This window comes from Genypterus blacodes, unplaced genomic scaffold (assembly GCF_046128005.1).
Source record: "Genypterus blacodes isolate CSIRO-AG114 ecotype Tasmania unplaced genomic scaffold, CSIRO-AGI_Gbla_v1 ptg000120l_1, whole genome shotgun sequence".
NCBI lineage: Eukaryota > Metazoa > Chordata > Actinopteri > Ophidiiformes > Ophidiidae > Genypterus > Genypterus blacodes.
Genome location: NW_027466923.1, coordinates 1,810,001 through 1,829,620, shown reverse-complemented (window position 1 = coordinate 1,829,620; position 19,620 = coordinate 1,810,001). Strand labels below are relative to the sequence as shown.

The window sequence follows — 19,620 nt, the reverse complement described above, 5'->3', positions numbered from 1 at the left end:
TCTGATCAGATGTCCCTATAATATAGCTACAGCCAATATGACAATTAAAGTCGATTGATTGGTCCTTCCTTGATTGGATGTTTTTTTTTTTAGGGCTTTTACAATGAAAAAGTTGTTTCCCTGTTGCATTAAAAGTTATTTAAGGTAAAAAAAAAACAAAAACATGACCAAATAAACTCTCACAGCCAGTCATTATAGAGTAAATTCCAAAGATTATGATCGTCATTTAAACATAATGAACTCCTCCATGTGAACCTCTGTGATTTAATGATGCACTGCTGCCCCCTAATGGTCCAAAAGGTAATATCTTCTGTCCTACTGGCTGAAAAAGTGTGACGCAACGCGAGCGACACGGAAGTGAAACTAAGAACAGAAAGCTTTTATTTTCGATTAATTGTGACCAAGCGGCAGGTGGGTCACAGTTTAACCTGCAAGATACCACAGGTAAGATTTTGTTTGCATTCATTTATTTTTGACATCAATGAATGACTGACGCTCATAACAACACCTGACCTAAACTGTGAACTTCCTGTGTGCGTTAGTTTCTTTAGTTTGTGTTTTTGTATCACAGGTAAAAATGGCTGACCTTCCTGTAAACCCTTTGATTCTGATCGGCGTGGGCTCCAGCTTTGCGTTCTCCACAATCTTCTATCATTTATATCAAGACAAGAAGAAGGAAATACAGGCGTTGAAGGCATGTGCATCATTCTTTAGAGCATAATACAAATTAAATGTGCTTATCTGAAAGCTTTTTGTTCTCTATATTTAGAAAATACCAGTTTTCAAGCCAGATCAACAACTGGTCAAAATACTGAGAGCTTCTCCCCTCAAGAGACTTCAGTATGTTGCTGTAGAAGGTAAAGAACATTTTTTCCAAAATCATCCAAGAGCTGCTGTGTTAAATAATAGATTTAGTCACAGAGTCACAAGTCTGATGTTTTTGTGTGTTTTTCCAGGTGTGGTCCAGCCAGAAGGGGAGCCTCTGGCCAGCCAGTTTGTCCCCCGACATTTTGGGGTCATTCAGAAGATTACAGTGGAGGAACACTGGCAATTCTGGAACTCCCTCACCAGAGCCTGGTATGTTAATCTTAACTTCAACACAGTGATTGTAGTTTAATGAAGTGTATATATATATATATATAATATGGCTGTCATCTGGCCTTTTGAGTAAATTCAATTCAGTGCTGGTATGAACGTTTTTTTCCAGGAACTCTCGGACGGTGAATCGTAAGGAAACCAACAACTCTGTGCCTTTTTATCTGATGAGTCCTGGTGCCTACTTCACTGACCTGTATGTGAAGGTGCAGGCCCCTCAGGAGGCCTCTGGGTGCTTCCTGGAGAGAGTTCACCATCGGGTAAGACGTGCTCAGGAGGGCCTCATGGACGTGATGATGCACGGTCTGAGTGGGGAGAAACCTGCGGCGCTGGAGGAAAGCGAGGAGCTTCTCCACGTGGGCAGCACCCTGACTGGCTTTGGGGAGGTGGTGCTGGAGGGAGGCCAGGTGATGAGGCTGCAGGCCCCGCGAGACGGCCGCCAGTACCTGCTGGTACCCACCGACTACAAGAGCTTCATGGACAGACACGAGAACTCGGCCACCATGTGGAAAACCCTGACTGCAGTTTGTGGGCTCACAGGGGCCTCTCTCCTGGCCGGGCTCATTTACAGCCTGATGGGGAGAAAGGATGACAGATAGGAGACGGAAAGACGTGGATTCTACAGGTGGGAGAGCAGCAGGTGGAACGCCAAGTCTTTATTCACTTTTTTACTCGACCTCACGTATATGTTGTCAAAGTTAAGTGCTTATATAGTTCATTACGCTACTTAGCCCAAAACATCTAATGATGGATCAGGTAAAACAGTAATTATCCTGTTTGTATTTGCATATTGCTGCCAACATTATGCATACAATAATTCCAGAGTAACTTCATAAGTCAGATAATCAAAAGAGCTTAAACTTTATTTAAAGTTTTCTCTGTATTGCAAACCTTAAGACCACTGCAGGAGTTGCACTGAACAGATTTATTTGAACCTTTTTTCTACTTTGGCCCAGAACTCCACAGATAAATGATCACTCTTTATGGTCTATAAATGTGAATTAATGAGATGTTTATTGCAATTGTGTTTTGAACGTTCCGTGAGGTGCCGAGGCTGAATAATGATAACAGTGATGAGATGTGTATGGAAAGAACACAGGAACACGTGGCCTCAATCATAATGTGAACAAACCAAATCTGATTTATTTTTTCATATTAGCTTAAAAAGATTATTTGGGAGACTTCAGCTTGGAGTGTGCCACTGTCAGATCACCTTAGCAGACGTTCTTCTTCTTCCACTCTCTGTTTAACGTGTGGGCGGTATTTTGATGAATCGTGGTGACGGTTTTATTCATTTCTGTACTGAATAAATCATTTTAAATCATGATAGATGTGATATTTGTGTTGTGAGGTGCACGTGGCTTCAACATCTTCCAAGAGATTCCAGATTCTCTATTTTATTCAGATACTTGGTTTTGCAGCACACAGCTCTTACATGATGCAGCGCCCGTGTCAGTTATACAGAGCAGATCCTGGTGGTTATCAATGGCAGAAAGCCTTTACAGGGTCAGTTAAGTCATCAAGATCAGACTTGGAGCCCCCAGAACTCCTTTAAACATGAAAACAGTTCAAGTGTTCTTCCCTTTACAGGTGCTTTTCAGTCATCGCCTTCCTCTTCAGCCTCCTCCAGCCACTGGATAAAATTCTGGAGCTGGAAAAGAAACAAAAATAACAGTGAGTTGTAAGAAATTCTAAAAAAAATTGGCAGTTGAGAAGTGAGAGATGAAACTAAAAGGATAAATGAATGGATGAGGATGATCGTCCATGGAGGAAGAAAGGGCTTCAACAGCATGAGATGCACACAGAACACATTAGGATTGTACAATGATAACTCTCTGTCCTGTTTAAGGCAGGCCAGTGCGTACTTACTCCCTGGTTCTTGCGCAGCTGTCTGCTCTTGTCGTTGGTGGCCTGAGAGAACCAGTGCAGGATCATCTCCTCCTCCAGGATCTCAAGCTCATACATGTTCATCAAGACCTGCATGGAAAAGAAAATTGGAAAATTATACATCTGCAAACTTCTAGAGCACAATGTGAGGTCAACTTTGGTGACCTAAACTGTAACATCTCAGGTGTTCACAGATTGTACATGGTAGCCCTGATGGAGTCTGACCTTGCCCAGAGCGGCCCAGTGGCTGTCGTGTTCTAGGAAGTGTTCTTCAAAGGCAGCCAGACAGTCTAGGTGGTCCTGTGCTTTCTTCACATAATTCTTAAACACCGGCGCCCATTTCTTCAATAGCTGAGGAGGCAAACGGAACAAAGTTGAGCCCGTATTCTCTGCGTTCCCAGTTAAAAGTATTAAATGTGAATAAAATGTTAAGCTTTACTCACAGGCAGAAGCAGCTCAGCATATTTGGGTGTGGTCATCTGTGGACCCTGCTGCTGGAAGGGGAAGTCAAGTACCACCACAGTCAAAATCTGCATCACCTCCTTCAGAGTGATATTGTAAGCGTACCTGGAAAGAGAGCGAGTGTGTGTCAAACTGAATTCATGGGTTCAACTGCTTATACAGTCACTAATGGAGCTGTGAGCACATTTAGATGACGGCTTACTTTAGAGAGTTGATCTCAAGAACAAGATTGTCACAGCCGATGTTTTCTTCCAGGCCTCTCTGCAGCGTCCCCAGCACCTCCAACTGGAAGACTTCACACCAGAACAAATCCAACACAAGAGTCAGAGAGGAGAGACAGGAAAATGGTCAATCTGGCGATGAAGAGGCCTCAAACCCGCTCACCTTTGACATCATCCATTTCAGGGGAGGGGATAACGGGATCGTCTTCGTCATCCTGCTCACTGGCCTCACTTTCGCTCTCAGAGTCCGGGTTCAATTCCAAACCTGGGGGAACGAGAAACAAAACCCAGGCTGCACTGATGTTCTACAGACTTGAGGATCCACGACTCAAGCCACTTCAAGCCGTCTTACCCCAGAGACACTGGGACAGCTCTTCCTCCTTTGTGTCATCTAGGTTGATACCCTTCCAGATGTAGCCTTTGCCCTCTGCGCCAACTTCACTTGGGTTAAATACTGGAGGAGAGCAGAAACACGCAGCTCAGTCGCAGGAACACGGATTTGCTAGTGTCAGAATGTGGTCCGATGGTTGATACACACCTTTATGCTTCGTTTTGTCTCGACTGTGACCGACCTCAGCATCATCACTCAGGAACTCATCGGCGTCATCTTCATCCTCTTCCTCTGGGTAGTGCATGGACACCACAGTGCCCTCCGGTAGAGTCATGTTTGGTCCAATCACCACCTAGAAACCAGTTGGTGTGCAATTCATTCAACTATCAATTTTTGAGGGTTAAACCAAGTCAAGTAAAGTAATCAATGAGCAGCTATAGAGCCGATTTCCTGGCAATGGCACTGTACTTACATTGTATGCCAACACGCACTGTTTATTAAGCGTCACGCCTTCTTTGACCTCGGCTTTATCACAGACCACAGACTGGTTGATCACCACATTGCTGGCAATATGTACGTTACTCCAGATGTAGGCGTGGTCCAGGTTTACGTTGTCACCTGTAGGAATAAAAATAGGAAGTGTTAACCCCACTCTACCTATTTGCCCTGCCATGAAAGGTTTAAGCCACATTCATCTTGTGTTTTTGGCAGTAGGATCAAGAGATCTCACCTATAGTGCAGTTGTTACCAATGACACTGTTGGAGATGTAACAGTTGGCCCCGATGCTGGTGTCAAAGCCAATGAGGACGTTCTCTTCCATCTGGCTGCCGTGGCCCAAGCTGACCCCTGAGCACCGGTAGACATTGTGGCGAGAGTATGTGCAGCTCCGGCCCTTCTGGTCTGTGAAGTTGGTCTCGGGGGTGACGGGGTAGACCCACCGACGCACGAGGTCCGACGACACCGAGTCGTACATGAGCAGGTTGGAAATTCTGGCGCCGTAACCATCCTTGGTGACGTGCACGTGGATCTGGTTGCCAAGGATCTATAAAGGAAAATATATTATGTTTGAGCAGTTCATATATTTTTTAAATGTCAGACTCAAATCAATAATGAAAGCTTTGTACCTCCTCATTGACCAACATCCCTCTGACAAAGTCATTCCTACTTTGGTAATCAAAGTTGTCGGTGAAGAGTTCAGCAACCTGAAACATGAGACAAAGTTATGTTCCAGCTCTCACCAGGGATTTGATGAATACAGTACTTCCTGTGTCTGGTTGAAAACTAACCTGTGGGGAGCAGATGCTGATGTGACAGTCCAAAAGGTCATATCTGATCTCAAACTCATCACTTACACTGTGGAAAATGTTCTGTTGAGCAAAAAAGGATAAGAGTCAGTCCAAAGCCTGTTGTTGAAGTGTTTAAGTGGCAATACACTGAAAATCTAACAGTTACCAAAGGGAAGTGCAGCCTCTTCAACCCTTGAGTCTTCTGGCAGTGCAACACCCGCTGGCTCTTGCTGTCCGTAACAACAATGAGGTCATCTTCCACACAGCGGGACTTGTGACCAGGCGATGACTCTTTGAGGATCATTGTCATCACCGAGACGTTCTTCTCTGTCTTTCGCCGATTCCTGGAGAACATCAGCGAGTCTTTTACATTCACAGCAAATTTCCCAATTAACATCTGGATGGCAGGTTGGGTGAATCTCATACCTGTGCTCTTGCAGTGCCTGGCTGATGTCAATATTTGATACCACATCCCCATACACCAGCACAAAATCTGAACGCACCAGCGACTTGGCATCGACCTCCCTGAGCACATCGCCCAGGGAGCAATACAGATCCGAGGTGATGATGTGGACCGTGTTCGGAGACGTGGAGCGACACCACTTTGACTTCCTGTCAGACACAGAGTCGTGTCAAAATCTTTCACAGACACAGAAGTGGATGCAAACAGAGCGTTGGTGAATTAAGACTCACTGCAGGTGTTCCTTGATCTTACTGCCCATCCAACAGCAGAAGACAAACGTTTCCTGGACTCCTGTTGAAGTGAGGAACTCCAGGGTGTAGTCTATCATCGCAACATTTCCCAGCGGCAGCAAAGCCTGGAAACATAGACAATGTAAAAGATTATGTTGGCATCCACAACAAAGTAGTTAAACGTAAAGTCTTGTGAACACTGGAAACATTTCTACGGGTGACATTAAGCCTAAATTATATAATATAAGTTTATACTTATTTATAAAGGTGTTCTTCTGAATTTCTGTTGTTATAACCAAGATTCCCAACTTTTCTGGGGGGTTATTTCATTTTAAATCATTTAGATACTTTTTTTAGAAGATTTAAACCGTTCCATATTTTCTCTGAATGATTCCTGAGCTTGCGTGTCACTTTTAAATATCAAACCCCAATTTTAGGAACACTTATTTTCATATTCGTTGCCGACTTCTGCTTCCATATGTCCGAATACTCCGACTAATTGCAATCTCTAATATTCCAGTCATTGAAATATTATGCCTACTTCTCAATTATGTTACAAGTTTGTACGTCACACATCATTTGTCCAGATTACTGCCATTTCTAACCGATTGTCCTGGTTATTCCAGTTTCAATGAATATACGATAACATATTAACCGAGTGCTTTTATTTTAAATAGTGTAAATAAAGAAGTGAGCCTTGTCTACAGCATGGGCACCTGTACCAGCATTAGCGTTGACGTTAGCATTAGCTCGCTGCTTACCCGAGGCTGATCTTTGGTAACCGGGAAAAACCTCCGGTTGAAGCTGTCAGCGACTAAGATGGCCTGAAGCGGCTGTTCCTGTTCCTCCTGCTCACCGGCACCCTTTCTACCCGAAAGACCGCCACCTGAGCGGCTCTGTTTTCCTCCTTTACCAGCCATGTTTGACTCTTCCCCACTACTACCGTCGGTGTCGTCAGAAACAACGACGGTAGCCGGGAAGGTACAATCGTAGTTTCTCGCAGTGGCGTATATAGATCTTTAGTGGCAGCATACATGTGTAACTTTCCTTTGTACCATCGATAGAAAACACGATGTTATACTCAAATGTACGTTTCTTATCTGTGTAATGTTTGTAATTAAACTAACGTCAGTCGTGTCATCCAATAAGCAAATTCATATCACTGATGCCATCTACACAAACAGATTTACAACAACGACGTAAATTTACACATTACTAAGTTGAACATCTTAAGACTTCATGAAATACCAGTCACCCGATCCATCATTGGCTCGTTTGTGTAACTTGAAGCTCTACACTTTGTCTTGCATTTGTCTACCGCAGCCTGACTCGTCACTAGATGGCGCTATCCATCCACCCATCTTGTTAAAAAACCATGCTGAGACGGCCAAGTGGGCTGTGAATACAATTACACTTTTAGAAGACTTAATAGTAATAGTTGTAGTAGTAGTAGTACTAATAAGTTCACCCCAATGAGTTTTGCTACCTTATATCATTAGTTTGGATCACAGTTCACCTTCATAAACACCCACCTTAACATGAAAACGTCACTCTCCATTTTGTTTGTTGATGACTACTTTATTGCAGAAACTCCACATCTGCATACAACATGTTTTACTTTAACAGAGACAAAATCATCAAGCTCCTGCCACACATCAGTTTTAGACAAGAACCTTCATTAAGTGTTCTGTGAAAGCGAAACAGTTTGTCATGATGTACTCAGTCAACTGCAGTCCTAAAGTGCGTTACATCAATAGAGAAAAAGGAATTATTGATAGTGTTTGGTAATTTTCTTGGCATGGTCCAACACCGACTCATATCTAAGGGTCTTGGAAGTCCAGGAAGTCGGAATTCCATCCAGTCCCATCTAGGAAAATTAAGATAGCATTTTTCAGTGAGCATCAACCTTACAGTGGCAACATTGACATTCACAACTTGGAGTGCATAATTACCAACATAACATGTTTTTCATACTGTATGCTGCTTCCTATGCGGTTCAGATGAGCAAATGCATTCCAGTCATACCTGAGCCCCAAGGCAGGCTCCAATGAAGGACCCTCTGCTACAGGTGCACCCCCCGCAGCTCATGGTGTCCCTGACAGCCTGTTTGTACTCTTTGGCGGTCAGGACTCCATGCAGTGCTGCTTGGAATGCACCAGGCAAACCTGAAACATCATCAGTGCCATAGGTGAATGACAAGAAGCCATTTTCTCTTCACTTCTTAGTCTAGTGATTACATGCTACCTATGGTATATTGCTCATCAAACATATTTCCTACTAAAAAAAAGGTTGAGGGAGTTCAGTGATGTTACCTCAACTGTTTGGAAACACAGCAGGGATCAGCTCCTTTGGACTCTTGGATAACTGCTCCTTCACCTTAAGAATATGTCCTTAAAATAATCACATTAACAAAAATTAGAAGCCTAAACTCATGTAGCAATTAACATTTTATACGTCACAGTGAGGGACCATTTCTATTATAAACTGAGGTTAAGTTACACCCTTAAATCCCATGACTTTCTTGTGAATTTAATGCAGTGATCCAGCAGCACTACAGGCTTCACTTACCAATGACATCTTTGTCCAAATCCTGGGGATTCCTTCTATTTGGGTCACTCAACTGAGCAACCACTGACTCCAACACATTTGGATCATCACCATTAAGGATAAAATGCTCCAGGAACCTGGGAAAGAAAATCATATACACTCAAAACATTTTTCAGTGAATATTATTTACAGTTGTGCTGCAGAGGGTAAATGAGTTTCATTACTTAAAGATTTTTCATCAATTAGTAAAGTGAGATGCAGTAACACAGTTGGTTGAGTGTCTTTGGCGTTTATCCTGACCTTGCTGCTGCCAGCGTCACTGCCACACATGCATCATTGTTCTGGGTGACACGGACGGCCTGCTCAACCTTTTCCAGCATGTCTGGCTTTCCAGCGTAAAAGGCCACAATAGGAGCCAGCTTGGCAGTTCCATCAATCTGAAAGTCATTCTCACAACCTGTGGAAAATACAGATCCCATCAAAGAACTTTATCTCTCTGCAAAGTCATAGTTTGTATTCCTGAGGTTCAGAACTGCAGCTTTACCTGTCACCTCTTTGCCTGCATCCACATTTTTGAGGAAGCTTTTCAGACATCCATGTCTCCATGGTCCCTTAATGGGCAGCTGGGGTCTTGGTCCTGGAAAACAAAGGGCACAGTCCAGGAAAATAATCTAGATGGCCACACATTTCTTCTAATTTTCATCTGTCCTTGTATCGTTGTTTGATTTCCTTCGGATCCAAACAGGCTCCCCAAATCCTCCCTGCTTTTACCTCCTTTCTCTCTGTATGGGTCATTGACAGGTGTGTCATACTCTGACCCTGGTCCAAAAAATTTCAGTATGCGATTCTTCAGATCATCAACATTTAGACCTGCAAATGCATGGTACAACTTAGACAAGCAGGTAAAGAGTGTAGCGACATACAGCACAGATAAGTACTCGGACCAGTCAACATACAAGCATACCTCCGCATTCAGACAAGGACTCCAGCAAGACATAAGCCTGGTCTCCATAGCAGCTCTGCTTGCCCGTCTCCCTCCTGTAGAAGGGATTGTGCGACTCAGGGCTGAACTCGGGTTCAGGTGCCTGGGTTAGAATCGCACGAAGCTTCTGCTGATCATAAACCCAGTGGAGGGGCTGAGCTGAAGATGATCAAAAGTCAAAATGTCACATATATAGTGAAATTATGCAGGATATACAGAATTAAATGATTAAGACCCAGATGACCCCACAATTGAGCAGATACGCTCTTGCAGATTTCATATGACCACACCTTGCTTTATTGACTTTCCACATTTATTGACAATATTTAAAATGTAATACTTATGGTATCTGTCATTTAAACATCACTTACCTGCTGCATCTGCAACAGCTGATCCCACAACAGCTCCCAAAGCTCTGCTGGCCAGAGTTGCGGCCATCTGTAAAAGAAAAACGGTCTCATTAAGCATTATTATGTCAAATGATTGAGTTTCTATTTGTATTTTCAATGCGAATGCTTTACATTTCGATGGAAGCTTTAGAAATACTGACGAGTGGCGACATGTGACTTTCAAAGCGGATTGCAAACATTTGGAGACGCAAGTTCGTCTTCGCATTTAAATATTTATATTGAGTCTGTTTTGCGATTAATAACACAGTTGCATCAAGCGTTGATCTGGTATAAATCAGAGTCAGGGATTTGGTCTTTAGATTAGCAGCATGCTTATATTGTACAGTCTTACCTTACACGTTCCTACTGCGTCTTACTACCAAGCACTCAAACCGTGTACTGTAAACGTATTCAACACCTCTGCAGCTCCTTTAAGTCGTGTTTGTCATTCGAACGCACGCAAACACAGGTTTTTGTGCTAATAAATGTTATGAAAGCTCTCCAACTCCGCCCACACGGAAGCGACAAGCGACAAAAATAACCCCTGCTGGCCACAATACTGCACTGCACCCTTTCAAACAAACTGCACAAGGACACACTTTTTACACAACCGACGCCCAAATAAAACACGTTATTATATTTTGAAAAGTTTACAACTGCAGTGATTCTCAATCCATGCATACCATCTCTATAAGCTCCTCCCACATCGTAGTAGCCTGATTAGATGCCTTTAAAAAAATCTCTTTATTGTCATGGTCAAGTTCAACAAAGTCTGCGTTCCATTTTCTTTTATTTCCCACACAAATGTTGTAAGAAGAAAGCATTTGACCTGCCACTGTGCATACAGTTATGGGACATTTTGTAGATCATTTTTGATACAGAAATTGGGGGCCAGAAAGAGAGAGAGGAGAACTGAGACTGTGAAGCAAAATAGGCAATGTAGTGTTCAAGTAAATTGAAACAATATGGTGACAAACAGGGCAACGGCAGAAAGCCATGGACGCCAAAGGTTGTGTGAACATGACACAGAAGTGTGGACGTGAAGTCCTGGATGACATCAGTGTTGTTAGTTTGATTATCTCATAGGTAGAGGATGAGGTCAAACAGCAGTGTGGGCAGCTACAGATTGCATCATAGGATGGAGTGAGGGATTTCCAATGCAAAAACAGGGGAACCAGAGAGAGAGAGAGAAGAGTGAAAGAGAGAACCAAGAGGGAACGCAGACAGGTTCAAGGAGACTCCACACAGAGAGGATGTGCATCTGGGATGGACCACATCTTCTGTGACATTATTAACTGGGCACCTGTGGATCATGCATTGACTCCTTCAGCCAGTAGAGGGCAGCACAGCAGCGGTTTTCTGCCCTGTTGGGTTCGTACTTTATCAGCAGAGGCCACCTCTACACAACAACATGGAACACACCCCTGGTCAATATCACTAAAATGTTCATGTTTGTTAATTATAAATCCTGCCCATTTAATACATCCATTTTTTTCTATTGTTTTCATTACTTTGCATGATCTTGATCTTGTATGACCTTTATTTTTGACAATTCTTTTTCATGGCATGGATGAGACCAGTCTTGCACTGTGGTGAGATGTTCTGCCATTTCTTTACAGTTGATTATTGTCAGCTGCTCTTTGCTCTCTACCTTCCACTTCAAAATACCTCAAAGGTTCAAAGGTAGTCTATTGGATTCCAGTCACTTGGCCAGGTCTTAGTTTTTACATTTCTAGTGTGTAGTGTGTTTAGGATAGTTGTCATGATGGAAAAAATCTCTGCCAAGCTTCTTGAAAATGGGAGTCATTTTCTCTTTCAGTATCTGGGTATACCAACTTACACGGTGGCATATGGACATGTCATCTCCCCTACACCTTTTGCACTCGTGCAGCTCCATATCAACACACTCCCACATCCATGTCTCACAGTCGTCACTAATCGGTCCCTGTGGTAGTCTTGGCCAGGTCAATGCCAGGCATGCTGGATCCATCTTATTCAAACTCAATATATTTTGGTTTCATCTGACCAAGGAATGTGCTGCCAATATTCACCCAGTCCAAGTTTAATTTGCTGTGTTATGAGCGATGGTTTTCTCCTTGGATGCCGTCTGTAGTGGTCGACTTCATGCAATGCTCTTTGCATAGTTTGCATAGCAGTCACTCAAACTCCAATTTCCACAGATAACCCTTGTGCCAAGTCAGAAGCACTTGCCCATCTGTTTTTCAATGCAAGGTTGCATAAATAGCAATTATGAGGGCCATTATTTTTACTGGTCAGCCACTACGTCTTGTGTTATTGGTGGTATTGGCTCTTTAACCACGGCTGCCACTGAGTTTCAGCCTGTGCGCTCTTGCTCTTGTGCCCTCTCCCATCTTTATGAAGTTTCACAAACTGGTTAAGGCGATTCTTTGCCATGTGGAGCCATATTGCATTAAGACACAAAATTGAGAGGGTATGGTGTTCACTAGTTATTTTCTAACCTTGTTCATGCAATTAGCCTTCATTGGAATTCACAGATGTAAACACTTTTGTGAGTTTGTACTTTGGGGGCCATATTTTCACAGTAGGGTATCTAACTTGTTTGTTTTTGATTATACATAAGATGGAGTACCCCACACTTAGACTTAAAAAATGACATACAGTAATTATTGAAAGATGATACAAGTACACTCAGTGATGTTATATACTGTATATCCTGTATGGGACAGCATGCATTAGTTGTGGCTCACTCAGTTAAGCCACACATGCAAAAACTACCTGATGTGTTTTCTCAGCCACTGCGGATGCTGATACGGGACTGTAATTGAAGTCGTTCACCCCTGAGGTATGTAATGTCATTACGTGAGGTGAAATGAAACTCTGTGAATCTGCCCCCACCCCCTTTCTCCCCTCTCACTTGTCACTTTGTCTTCCTGTTTCATCATTCTTTCGCATGTTTACAGTACATTCAAGTGAGCCACAGGTCATTTCTTCTGCATCTTTCTAATTGATACTGTAGGCTTGCATATACAGACTTGAGGGGTGTGTCATGCATGTGTATGTGTGTATGGTTGGAGGTTCTGGAAGTCAAGGGCAGTATTATGATACCATCTATTCAGCATTTATTTATAGCTTACCTCTTCCCTTTCAATTTGTAAAGTAATATGACAGGCAATGATCTCAAGCACACATGCTGACGTCACACACTGCTATATAGGACACATGTGTGCTGCATGCTCCAACACAGATACACAACAAAACAAGAAATACACCGCATAGTCCAGAATAAAAAAGTTAATTCTATCTGTATTTCACATTTTTCTCAAGTCAGGACTCAGTGACACTTCATCAAGTCTACTGAATCCTCAGCAGGTGCACAGCCTCTCCTCTCCTCATGTCCCTGTGTGACCCCACGCCACATTTTAGCACTACGCCGGTGCCAACGGCAGCAAATTAGACACCAGTACCCTCCCTTGATATGTGCTTCTCTGTCCTGCATCCATTATTTTTAGCTGGGATCCAAGCTTCCAACTACACTTAATATGGGAAAAGGATGCCTCATCTTCACAGCCACCATATCAATCGTCCTTCATTTGGTGCAAGGCAGACAGACAGCAGACAACAGATCCGTATCACAGCCCCCCCATCATCACACACTCAAACACCTGCACACATCACGGGCCTTCTTAAACATCCTCTCTCTGTTCCTCTCTAACCGATAGAGAGGAAGAGCAGGTTTGTCATCAGCACCTCACCCACCTCTTTAATAGACCTGTAACACAAACTCAAGCACATGCACAAACTCGCATGCCCATGTGGAAACACACACGTACACACACACAGAGCTGTCACCGCAGCAACCACATGAGCCCCCAACTCATCTTCCCCATGCTCGATTACACCCCACATAGACGTGCACTCACACCTATCTCAAACTTAGCCCAACCCCTCTTGCACTCTGTGTCCCACTGCCAGTTGCCCATGTGGGGTTTTCAATAAGGTGGATGCAAGAGTTGGTCTTGCTCTCTTCTGGGTGACGCGGATTGGAAAGTGGTTCCTCAAAGTTTCACTGAATTAGTTTGTTTTTGTCATTTTTGAAACTACAAACAGTTTGAATATCGGAGAGTGGAGCCATGAAGTGGACCTGGGTGCTTGTGACAGTCTTGCTGTCATTTGGAGGGTTATCATTCAGTAAGGAGTCCTTGGACTTTCCTGAGTACGATGGCAAGGACCGTGTCCATGACCTGAATGCGAAGAACTATAAGTCTGTGATGAAGAAGTACGATGTCATGGTGGTGTACTACCATGACCATCCTGGATCCAGCCGCGTCGCCCAGAGACAGTTTGAGATTGAGGAGTTGACCCTTGAGGTGGGTTGGGGATGAGAATTATGGGGTGAAGCTGGGTGGGACATAGTGGATATTTATGACCTCTTAGACTGTGCATTGCAAACTGATAAGGAAGGAGGGATAGTATTGGAAATGTAAAGCACAGCTTGAATCTGCTAGGATGCTATTTAAAGATGGGTTTGTGTTTATACTTAATTAATACAGATCTATAAATTAATGCAGACTGCTGATGGAGGAAGTTCAATTTTTATATACAAATGCCTGATTAAGAAACTAATTATTTAAAGTTGCAAGACATTGGCCACAGGGAGGACAAGGAGTGTATTTGGTAACAGACTAGTGTTGTTTGCATGATTTGAACTATATTAAATGTGATATTCAATACAAGGAGGGTTATCATGGGATTTTTTTCAGCTGTGGTACAAGGAGGAAAATAGCTTTGCTGGTTCAGAAATCTGATAAGTGATGTACCACAAATGTATCACAAGCCTGTGGTGTGTCTTCAGTGACAGACCAGAAAAGAGCTGAGCTGAAATAATTTATTCTGGCAAAGGATGAGCTCATGTTTAATATGTGTGTGTGTGTGTGTGTGGTGATGCGTCTAACACACCTGTGTCAGCATGGTAACCAGACTATGGCTCCTCTGGCCTCCAGTCCACCTGAGCAGCTTCTCTTCTTCACATTCCTCACAGAAAGACCTGACAGCATCATTCAGAGGGTTTCACTGCCATGAGGATGGTTTTTAAACGGCTCTAGCATTTTTCCAGAACAATTTACATTAGTATTTCTCTCCATGATAAGTTGAAGGTGCAATGTTTCAGCTGATGTGGACATCATCTGCATTTTTCCAGACAATTGTGTAGTGTCATCACACATGATTGGACTTTTTAAAAAGGAATTATAGTCTTGTTTGAACAATTGTTGACCCTCTACTGTAAATGTTGTGGGTGTACCAAGTGATGGGGAAGAACTGGGTGATGACAAGGCGATGATTGAGGATTATATAATGTGGATCAAGATTTTATCGGCTTTTGATCCCAGACACTGTAACACTGTGACACCAGAAAATGGCTGCCACAGGACGGTGTACAGTTGATCCACTGTTATATTTCAGGATGTGTTGTAAGGACAACAGAAAATAGTGGGAGTAAATATAAACAGTGTTTGGGATGACACGGATGTCTGAATGTCACTTTTGAGTTTCTGACACCAGCTGGATTCATGCAACATCACTCCAGCTAAGAGGATCAAATAGCTAATTTAGCGAATGATACTAAGTAATCATTTCATTGCAATGAACACATTTTAGATATTGACGTGAAGATGTAAAAAAAACAAATTAGATTACATTAGATGAGATTAACTTTATTGATCAGGTGGGGTGATAACATTTCTACAGCATCAACAGTATTTCACAGAGAAAGAGTCACTCTGCAACCAAATATGACATAATATTACAATATTACATAGAGTGTTTATAGGACATTTTATTTACATCAGAATACTACTTGCACGTTGGCAAGTTTCTGTATTTGTGTCTATGTATTTATCTATATATTCAAAACCATATAATAACAGAGCAAAGCATTTGCACAATATGTAAGTACATGAAAAGTGAGGACATTTTAGTGGGAGAGGATGGTTGATGAGACAGAGGCTTCAAAAAGATGCATCTTTATGGTTCATCAAAGAATGATAAAAATGGAAGTTGAGCTGTGTTATGTGCTCTCCTTAGCACATAACATCACCCTGTGTGCCTTTAGTGCCTCCGTATGGGGAGTTAGGACTCAGGGATGCGGTCCAGCAAAGGAGGTTCTGGCTCCAGTAGTGCCGCCTCAGCGCCGTGCTGTGATGGACACATGCAGTACTGTACTTGTCAGCGGATCCCAGAGCACAGAGCATCACTACCACCATGCCAAAATAGTCCCGGGCTAGTTTTGCTCAGGTGCTATATTTATCCAGGGCTGCTTTTGTGGTGGGCTGAGCTCCCTGAAGGCTTGTGTTTCTCCCTCTGAATGTATTATGATTATATTTTATGAAGATTTATTATTAGTAACAGCAAACATTGGAAATCTCAGAGGTCAAAGCACTTTATAGGGATTAGTGGAGCTTAAATTAAATGTGAGATGGTGTGAATGTGAAAATCACCTCACCATGTTTTCTCATTTGTCAATTAGTTAGTGGCTTTGGGTTTTGGTATAGCTGTGATCGTTCCTTACTGAATGCTCAAACATCTTAACAGAGAATAAGGAAAGCCTGTCCTTGTTGATTAAAAAATCATAAATCCGAACACAAGATGTAAACATCATCATGAAACAAACCCAGTCCCAGCATTTAAGGTATTTATATGTATTTCAGATATTTAGATTATATTTAGACATTTAAGCTGTCAATGTGGGCTGACCTCTGTGGAATCTTGACTATCATCCTATAAACTATGAATTTCCCAACCTAAAATTATTAAAAACTACTCACTGCCATGAAGGTGAAAAACTACATAGGAGGGGGTGGAAGAGGTGGAGAGAGAGATCTGAGAATTTAGCTATAATTATTCTGATATGTCAGTTGTCATGTCTGTTTGTTTCTGTTTTAATATCAAGCCTTACACTCTCTTAAAATGCCAAGAGGTGGAGTCTTAACCTGGACTAAAAACAGAAACACAAAAATGTTGCTATTAAAACAGAAACCAAAGTTAATTATAGGTTTACTTAACTTGCAACATCGCAAACATGGTGTAAATTGTTGCACTGGCCCCACCCACATCAGGTTCAAATAAATCTGGCAAATATTTTCACAAACGACAGTCTATTTAGTCAACTGTTAATGCCAGGAAGAGCAGCTGCTTGCAAGTACTGTCTACAACACAGTTGTGTGTATGTGTGCATGGGTGTGTGTGTGTGCCCGCATGCGCACACTTGCATCTAAACACTTACACGAGACAGCCCTCACACACTTCCTCAATGAAGTCAGAATGTGAATGTGGCTGCAGCATTGGAGGAACAAACTGTCAGTCATGAGTTTCAAGTTTCATACAAATTTAGAAAGTGCAGGGGGAGTGCTTTTTAATAACAGCTTTTATGGTAATGAAATGACTAACTGCAGCAACTTTATAGGCACAAATAACAGAGTGGGACACTTTGAAATGAGGAGATATGGGCATTCAATGCTAACTGGGCTGTGCACTCACACAGGCATGACTCTTTGTCATTTGCTATTGTCACTGGCACTTGGACTCAACATGGCCGAAAACTTGTTATACTGAGGTCATTCTGTCAGCACCAAACGCAATGATGCAACAACTATCATAATGATAATGATAATGATCTCGATAGCGATAGCGATACTGATACTGATTCTGATTCTGATTCTGATTCTGATTCTGATTCTGATCGTGATTGTGATTGTGACCTCCAATTAGAGCCAATTTTTGCTTTCAACATGCTTTTTACTGAGGGTCGTGATTGAGCTCAGCATGAAACAAAGCCGCAAACATGGAGCCCCTCCTCTGTAAGGCATTAGTGATGGCTCTGCTGCTGATACCAACGTGGAAAATGGCTGAAAATGTGTGAAAAATAACCATTAAATTGTATGTTCAACACTGTGACTTGCTGTGGAATTTGATAAGCAGCAGTGCCATGAGCAACATGTATTCATTTTGAAACCTGGCAGTACCAAGCACCCCAAAAGGTTATCAGATTAGGAGCAGCTTTACTAAGTGTTAGGGGCTTTTACAGGCGACGAGACAAACACAGTCTGTCCATATTTACTTAAGTGCCGCATCAGTCGTATGTGTTGGTAAGATGAGGGAAAAGCTGCAACCATAAAATGTACATGTTTATCATAGCTGGTCGCTTTTGTGGCAAATTGTCTTTAAAGAAGCAGGTGTTAACTTCTTTGTGGCAGTAGACTGTAGGCACAGTAGCTGTCATTAGCGGTGAGGTACGTTTACGAAAGGAGGGTGTTTCAGATTAGAATATTGATAAATCTGCTGCTGCTTCTTCAATGTAATCTTTTGCCCGTCTAGCAATATCAGCATTTCTATTTTTTTTACGAGTTCTACATTGTATATGAATCGTCTTTGGAATAGTTTGGAACGGCACTGGAGTCCAACTTTTTTTGGTCTCAGTCATGATACAATGGCAACACCTGTGTATCTAAAACACAAGATTGCAGATGGTATTATGAGGTACACCTGATGTAAAATAAAATTGAGAGAGAGAGAGAGAGAGAGAGAGAAAGAGAGCCGCTGTACTCCTTTCCACGATCAGTCAGTAAATACCAACTGAAAACTTGAATTTTGTGTAATGCTTAGTAAATCTGGCCCTTAAACTCTTGCTGTACTGACACATCAGGATTATGTTTTCATACTGTGACGTGTGTTTCATTTCACAGCTTGCAGCCCAGGTCCTGGATGAATTTGATGATGAAGATGTTGGAGTTGGCCTTATCGATGCAAAGCTCGACAAGGTGGTAGCAAAGAAATTAGGTAAACACAGCTGCAGACAAATGACATGTATGAATAATGTGGGAAGACCAATTAAAACCTCTGAGAACTCCAAGAACTGAAACCATGTTTTTCCCTGCAGGACTCGATGAGCCTGACAGCATCTACGTCTTCACGGATGATGAAGTCATAGAATATGACGGAGAACTTGCAGCAGACACACTTGTGGAGTTCATCTTTGATGTTAGTGAGGATATAATTTCCCTGTTTATAGCAAAAAGTCTCTAAATCCCCATTTTGTTTCTTTTAAAAGAACCCTCAGTCACTCACTCTTGCCTCCTCTGTTCTCTGTCACATCTACCATGCCTGTATCTCCCTTCCCCCGTGTCACCCCCTCCTTCCTCCACAGGTTCTCGAAGACCCAGTGGAGATCATTGACAATAGTAGAGAACTCAAAGGCTTCAAAAATATCGAAGAGGACATCAAACTGGTGGGCTACTTTAAGAGTCACAAGTCAGAACGTAAGAATCTGTACTGTGATGGCATGATAACCTGTTTCAATCAACCTGTTATAATTGCTTTTCAATGTAATTGCTCATCATTTCATCAAACATTGTGCATATCAAGCAAATGCAACACGTTTTAGACTCTGTTAGTTAAGTTTAACCTGTTGCTCTCTGGCTGCATTAAATCGTAAATGGAGTTTGAAGGAGTTCCATTTATGATTATGATGATCTTAGATACTTTATACAGGGGCGATCACCTGAAACAACTTGACGGGTGCCTGTAAAATTTCAGATTTTGACGCTTTTGTTGATGCTGCTGAAGAGTTCCATCCTCACATCCAGTTCTTTGCAACATTCAACGCCAAGGTGAATAATATGTCATATTGTAAGTTTGTAGAACATACATTTCTTGATATAGTAAATACAATTAGTACTGTATTGATGATCC

The 19,620-nt window shown here is 42.3% G+C and overlaps 4 protein-coding genes across 6 annotated transcripts in view; 2 read left to right on the top strand and 2 right to left on the bottom strand.

Annotated features, from left to right (window-relative positions):
- Positions 1-333: 333 nt before the first annotated feature.
- mul3 (mitochondrial E3 ubiquitin protein ligase 3) lies at positions 334-2,422 on the top strand. Of its 3 annotated transcripts, none has more exons than XM_076162318.1 (5): positions 334-444; positions 572-694; positions 770-857; positions 957-1,077; positions 1,208-2,422. In XM_076162318.1, exons 2-5 carry the CDS (start codon positions 578-580, stop codon positions 1,692-1,694), a joined length of 813 nt encoding a protein of 270 aa, XP_076018433.1. In that variant the 5' UTR covers positions 334-444; positions 572-577; the 3' UTR covers positions 1,695-2,422. The 3 variants fall into 3 exon arrangements, with proteins under 3 accessions (XP_076018433.1, XP_076018431.1, XP_076018434.1); XM_076162316.1 differs by having other exon boundaries at positions 337-444; positions 543-694; XM_076162319.1 differs by having other exon boundaries at positions 373-444; positions 552-694.
- Positions 1,966-6,944, bottom strand: eif2b5 (eukaryotic translation initiation factor 2B, subunit 5 epsilon). Its single transcript, XM_076162315.1, has 16 exons — positions 6,738-6,944; positions 5,977-6,101; positions 5,710-5,895; positions 5,450-5,627; positions 5,284-5,364; positions 5,122-5,199; positions 4,727-5,039; positions 4,469-4,614; positions 4,204-4,348; positions 4,018-4,119; positions 3,829-3,930; positions 3,647-3,737; positions 3,426-3,549; positions 3,208-3,333; positions 2,965-3,072; positions 1,966-2,746 (listed from the first exon to the last, which is right to left on the bottom strand). The coding sequence occupies exons 1-16, from the start codon at positions 6,894-6,896 to the stop codon at positions 2,693-2,695; spliced, it is 2,118 nt and encodes a 705-aa protein (XP_076018430.1). The 5' UTR covers positions 6,897-6,944; the 3' UTR covers positions 1,966-2,692.
- A 589-nt stretch (positions 6,945-7,533) lies between these two features.
- Positions 7,534-10,431, bottom strand: LOC143010089 (crystallin J1A-like). The gene is made up of 10 exons (XM_076162269.1): positions 10,247-10,431; positions 9,877-9,943; positions 9,488-9,664; positions 9,295-9,393; positions 9,068-9,160; positions 8,824-8,980; positions 8,545-8,660; positions 8,289-8,366; positions 8,002-8,141; positions 7,534-7,843 (listed from the first exon to the last, which is right to left on the bottom strand). Exons 2-10 carry the CDS (start codon positions 9,941-9,943, stop codon positions 7,745-7,747), a joined length of 1,026 nt encoding a protein of 341 aa, XP_076018384.1. The 5' UTR covers positions 10,247-10,431; the 3' UTR covers positions 7,534-7,744.
- Positions 10,432-14,006: 3,575 nt separating this feature from the next.
- Positions 14,007-19,620, top strand: part of casq1a (calsequestrin 1a) — a 7,381-nt gene continuing 1,767 nt past the window's right edge. Inside the window, exons 1-5 of the mRNA XM_076162336.1 lie at positions 14,007-14,243; positions 18,615-18,708; positions 18,809-18,909; positions 19,076-19,187; positions 19,465-19,538. Of these exons, the coding sequence (XP_076018451.1) occupies positions 14,007-14,243; positions 18,615-18,708; positions 18,809-18,909; positions 19,076-19,187; positions 19,465-19,538 (618 nt within the window). The remainder of the gene's footprint in view (positions 14,244-18,614; positions 18,709-18,808; positions 18,910-19,075; positions 19,188-19,464; positions 19,539-19,620) is intronic.

Excerpts from the sequence above, each read along its gene's own strand:
- mul3 (XM_076162318.1), top strand. The coding sequence starts at position 578 with ATGGCTGACCTTCCTGTAAACCCTTTGATTCTGATCGGCGTGGGCTCC. Across the intron at positions 858-956 it reads TCAGTATGTTGCTGTAGAAG|GTGTGGTCCAGCCAGAAGGG; the intron begins GTAAAGAACATT and ends GTGTTTTTCCAG. Across the intron at positions 1,078-1,207 it reads AACTCCCTCACCAGAGCCTG|GAACTCTCGGACGGTGAATC; the intron begins GTATGTTAATCT and ends GTTTTTTTCCAG.
- eif2b5 (XM_076162315.1), bottom strand. The coding sequence starts at position 6,896 with ATGGCTGGTAAAGGAGGAAAACAGAGCCGCTCAGGTGGCGGTCTTTCG. Across the intron at positions 3,550-3,646 it reads CTTGAGATCAACTCTCTAAA|GTACGCTTACAATATCACTC; the intron begins GTAAGCCGTCAT and ends CTCTCTTTCCAG. Across the intron at positions 3,073-3,207 it reads ACTGGGCCGCTCTGGGCAAG|GTCTTGATGAACATGTATGA; the intron begins GTCAGACTCCAT and ends TTTTCCATGCAG.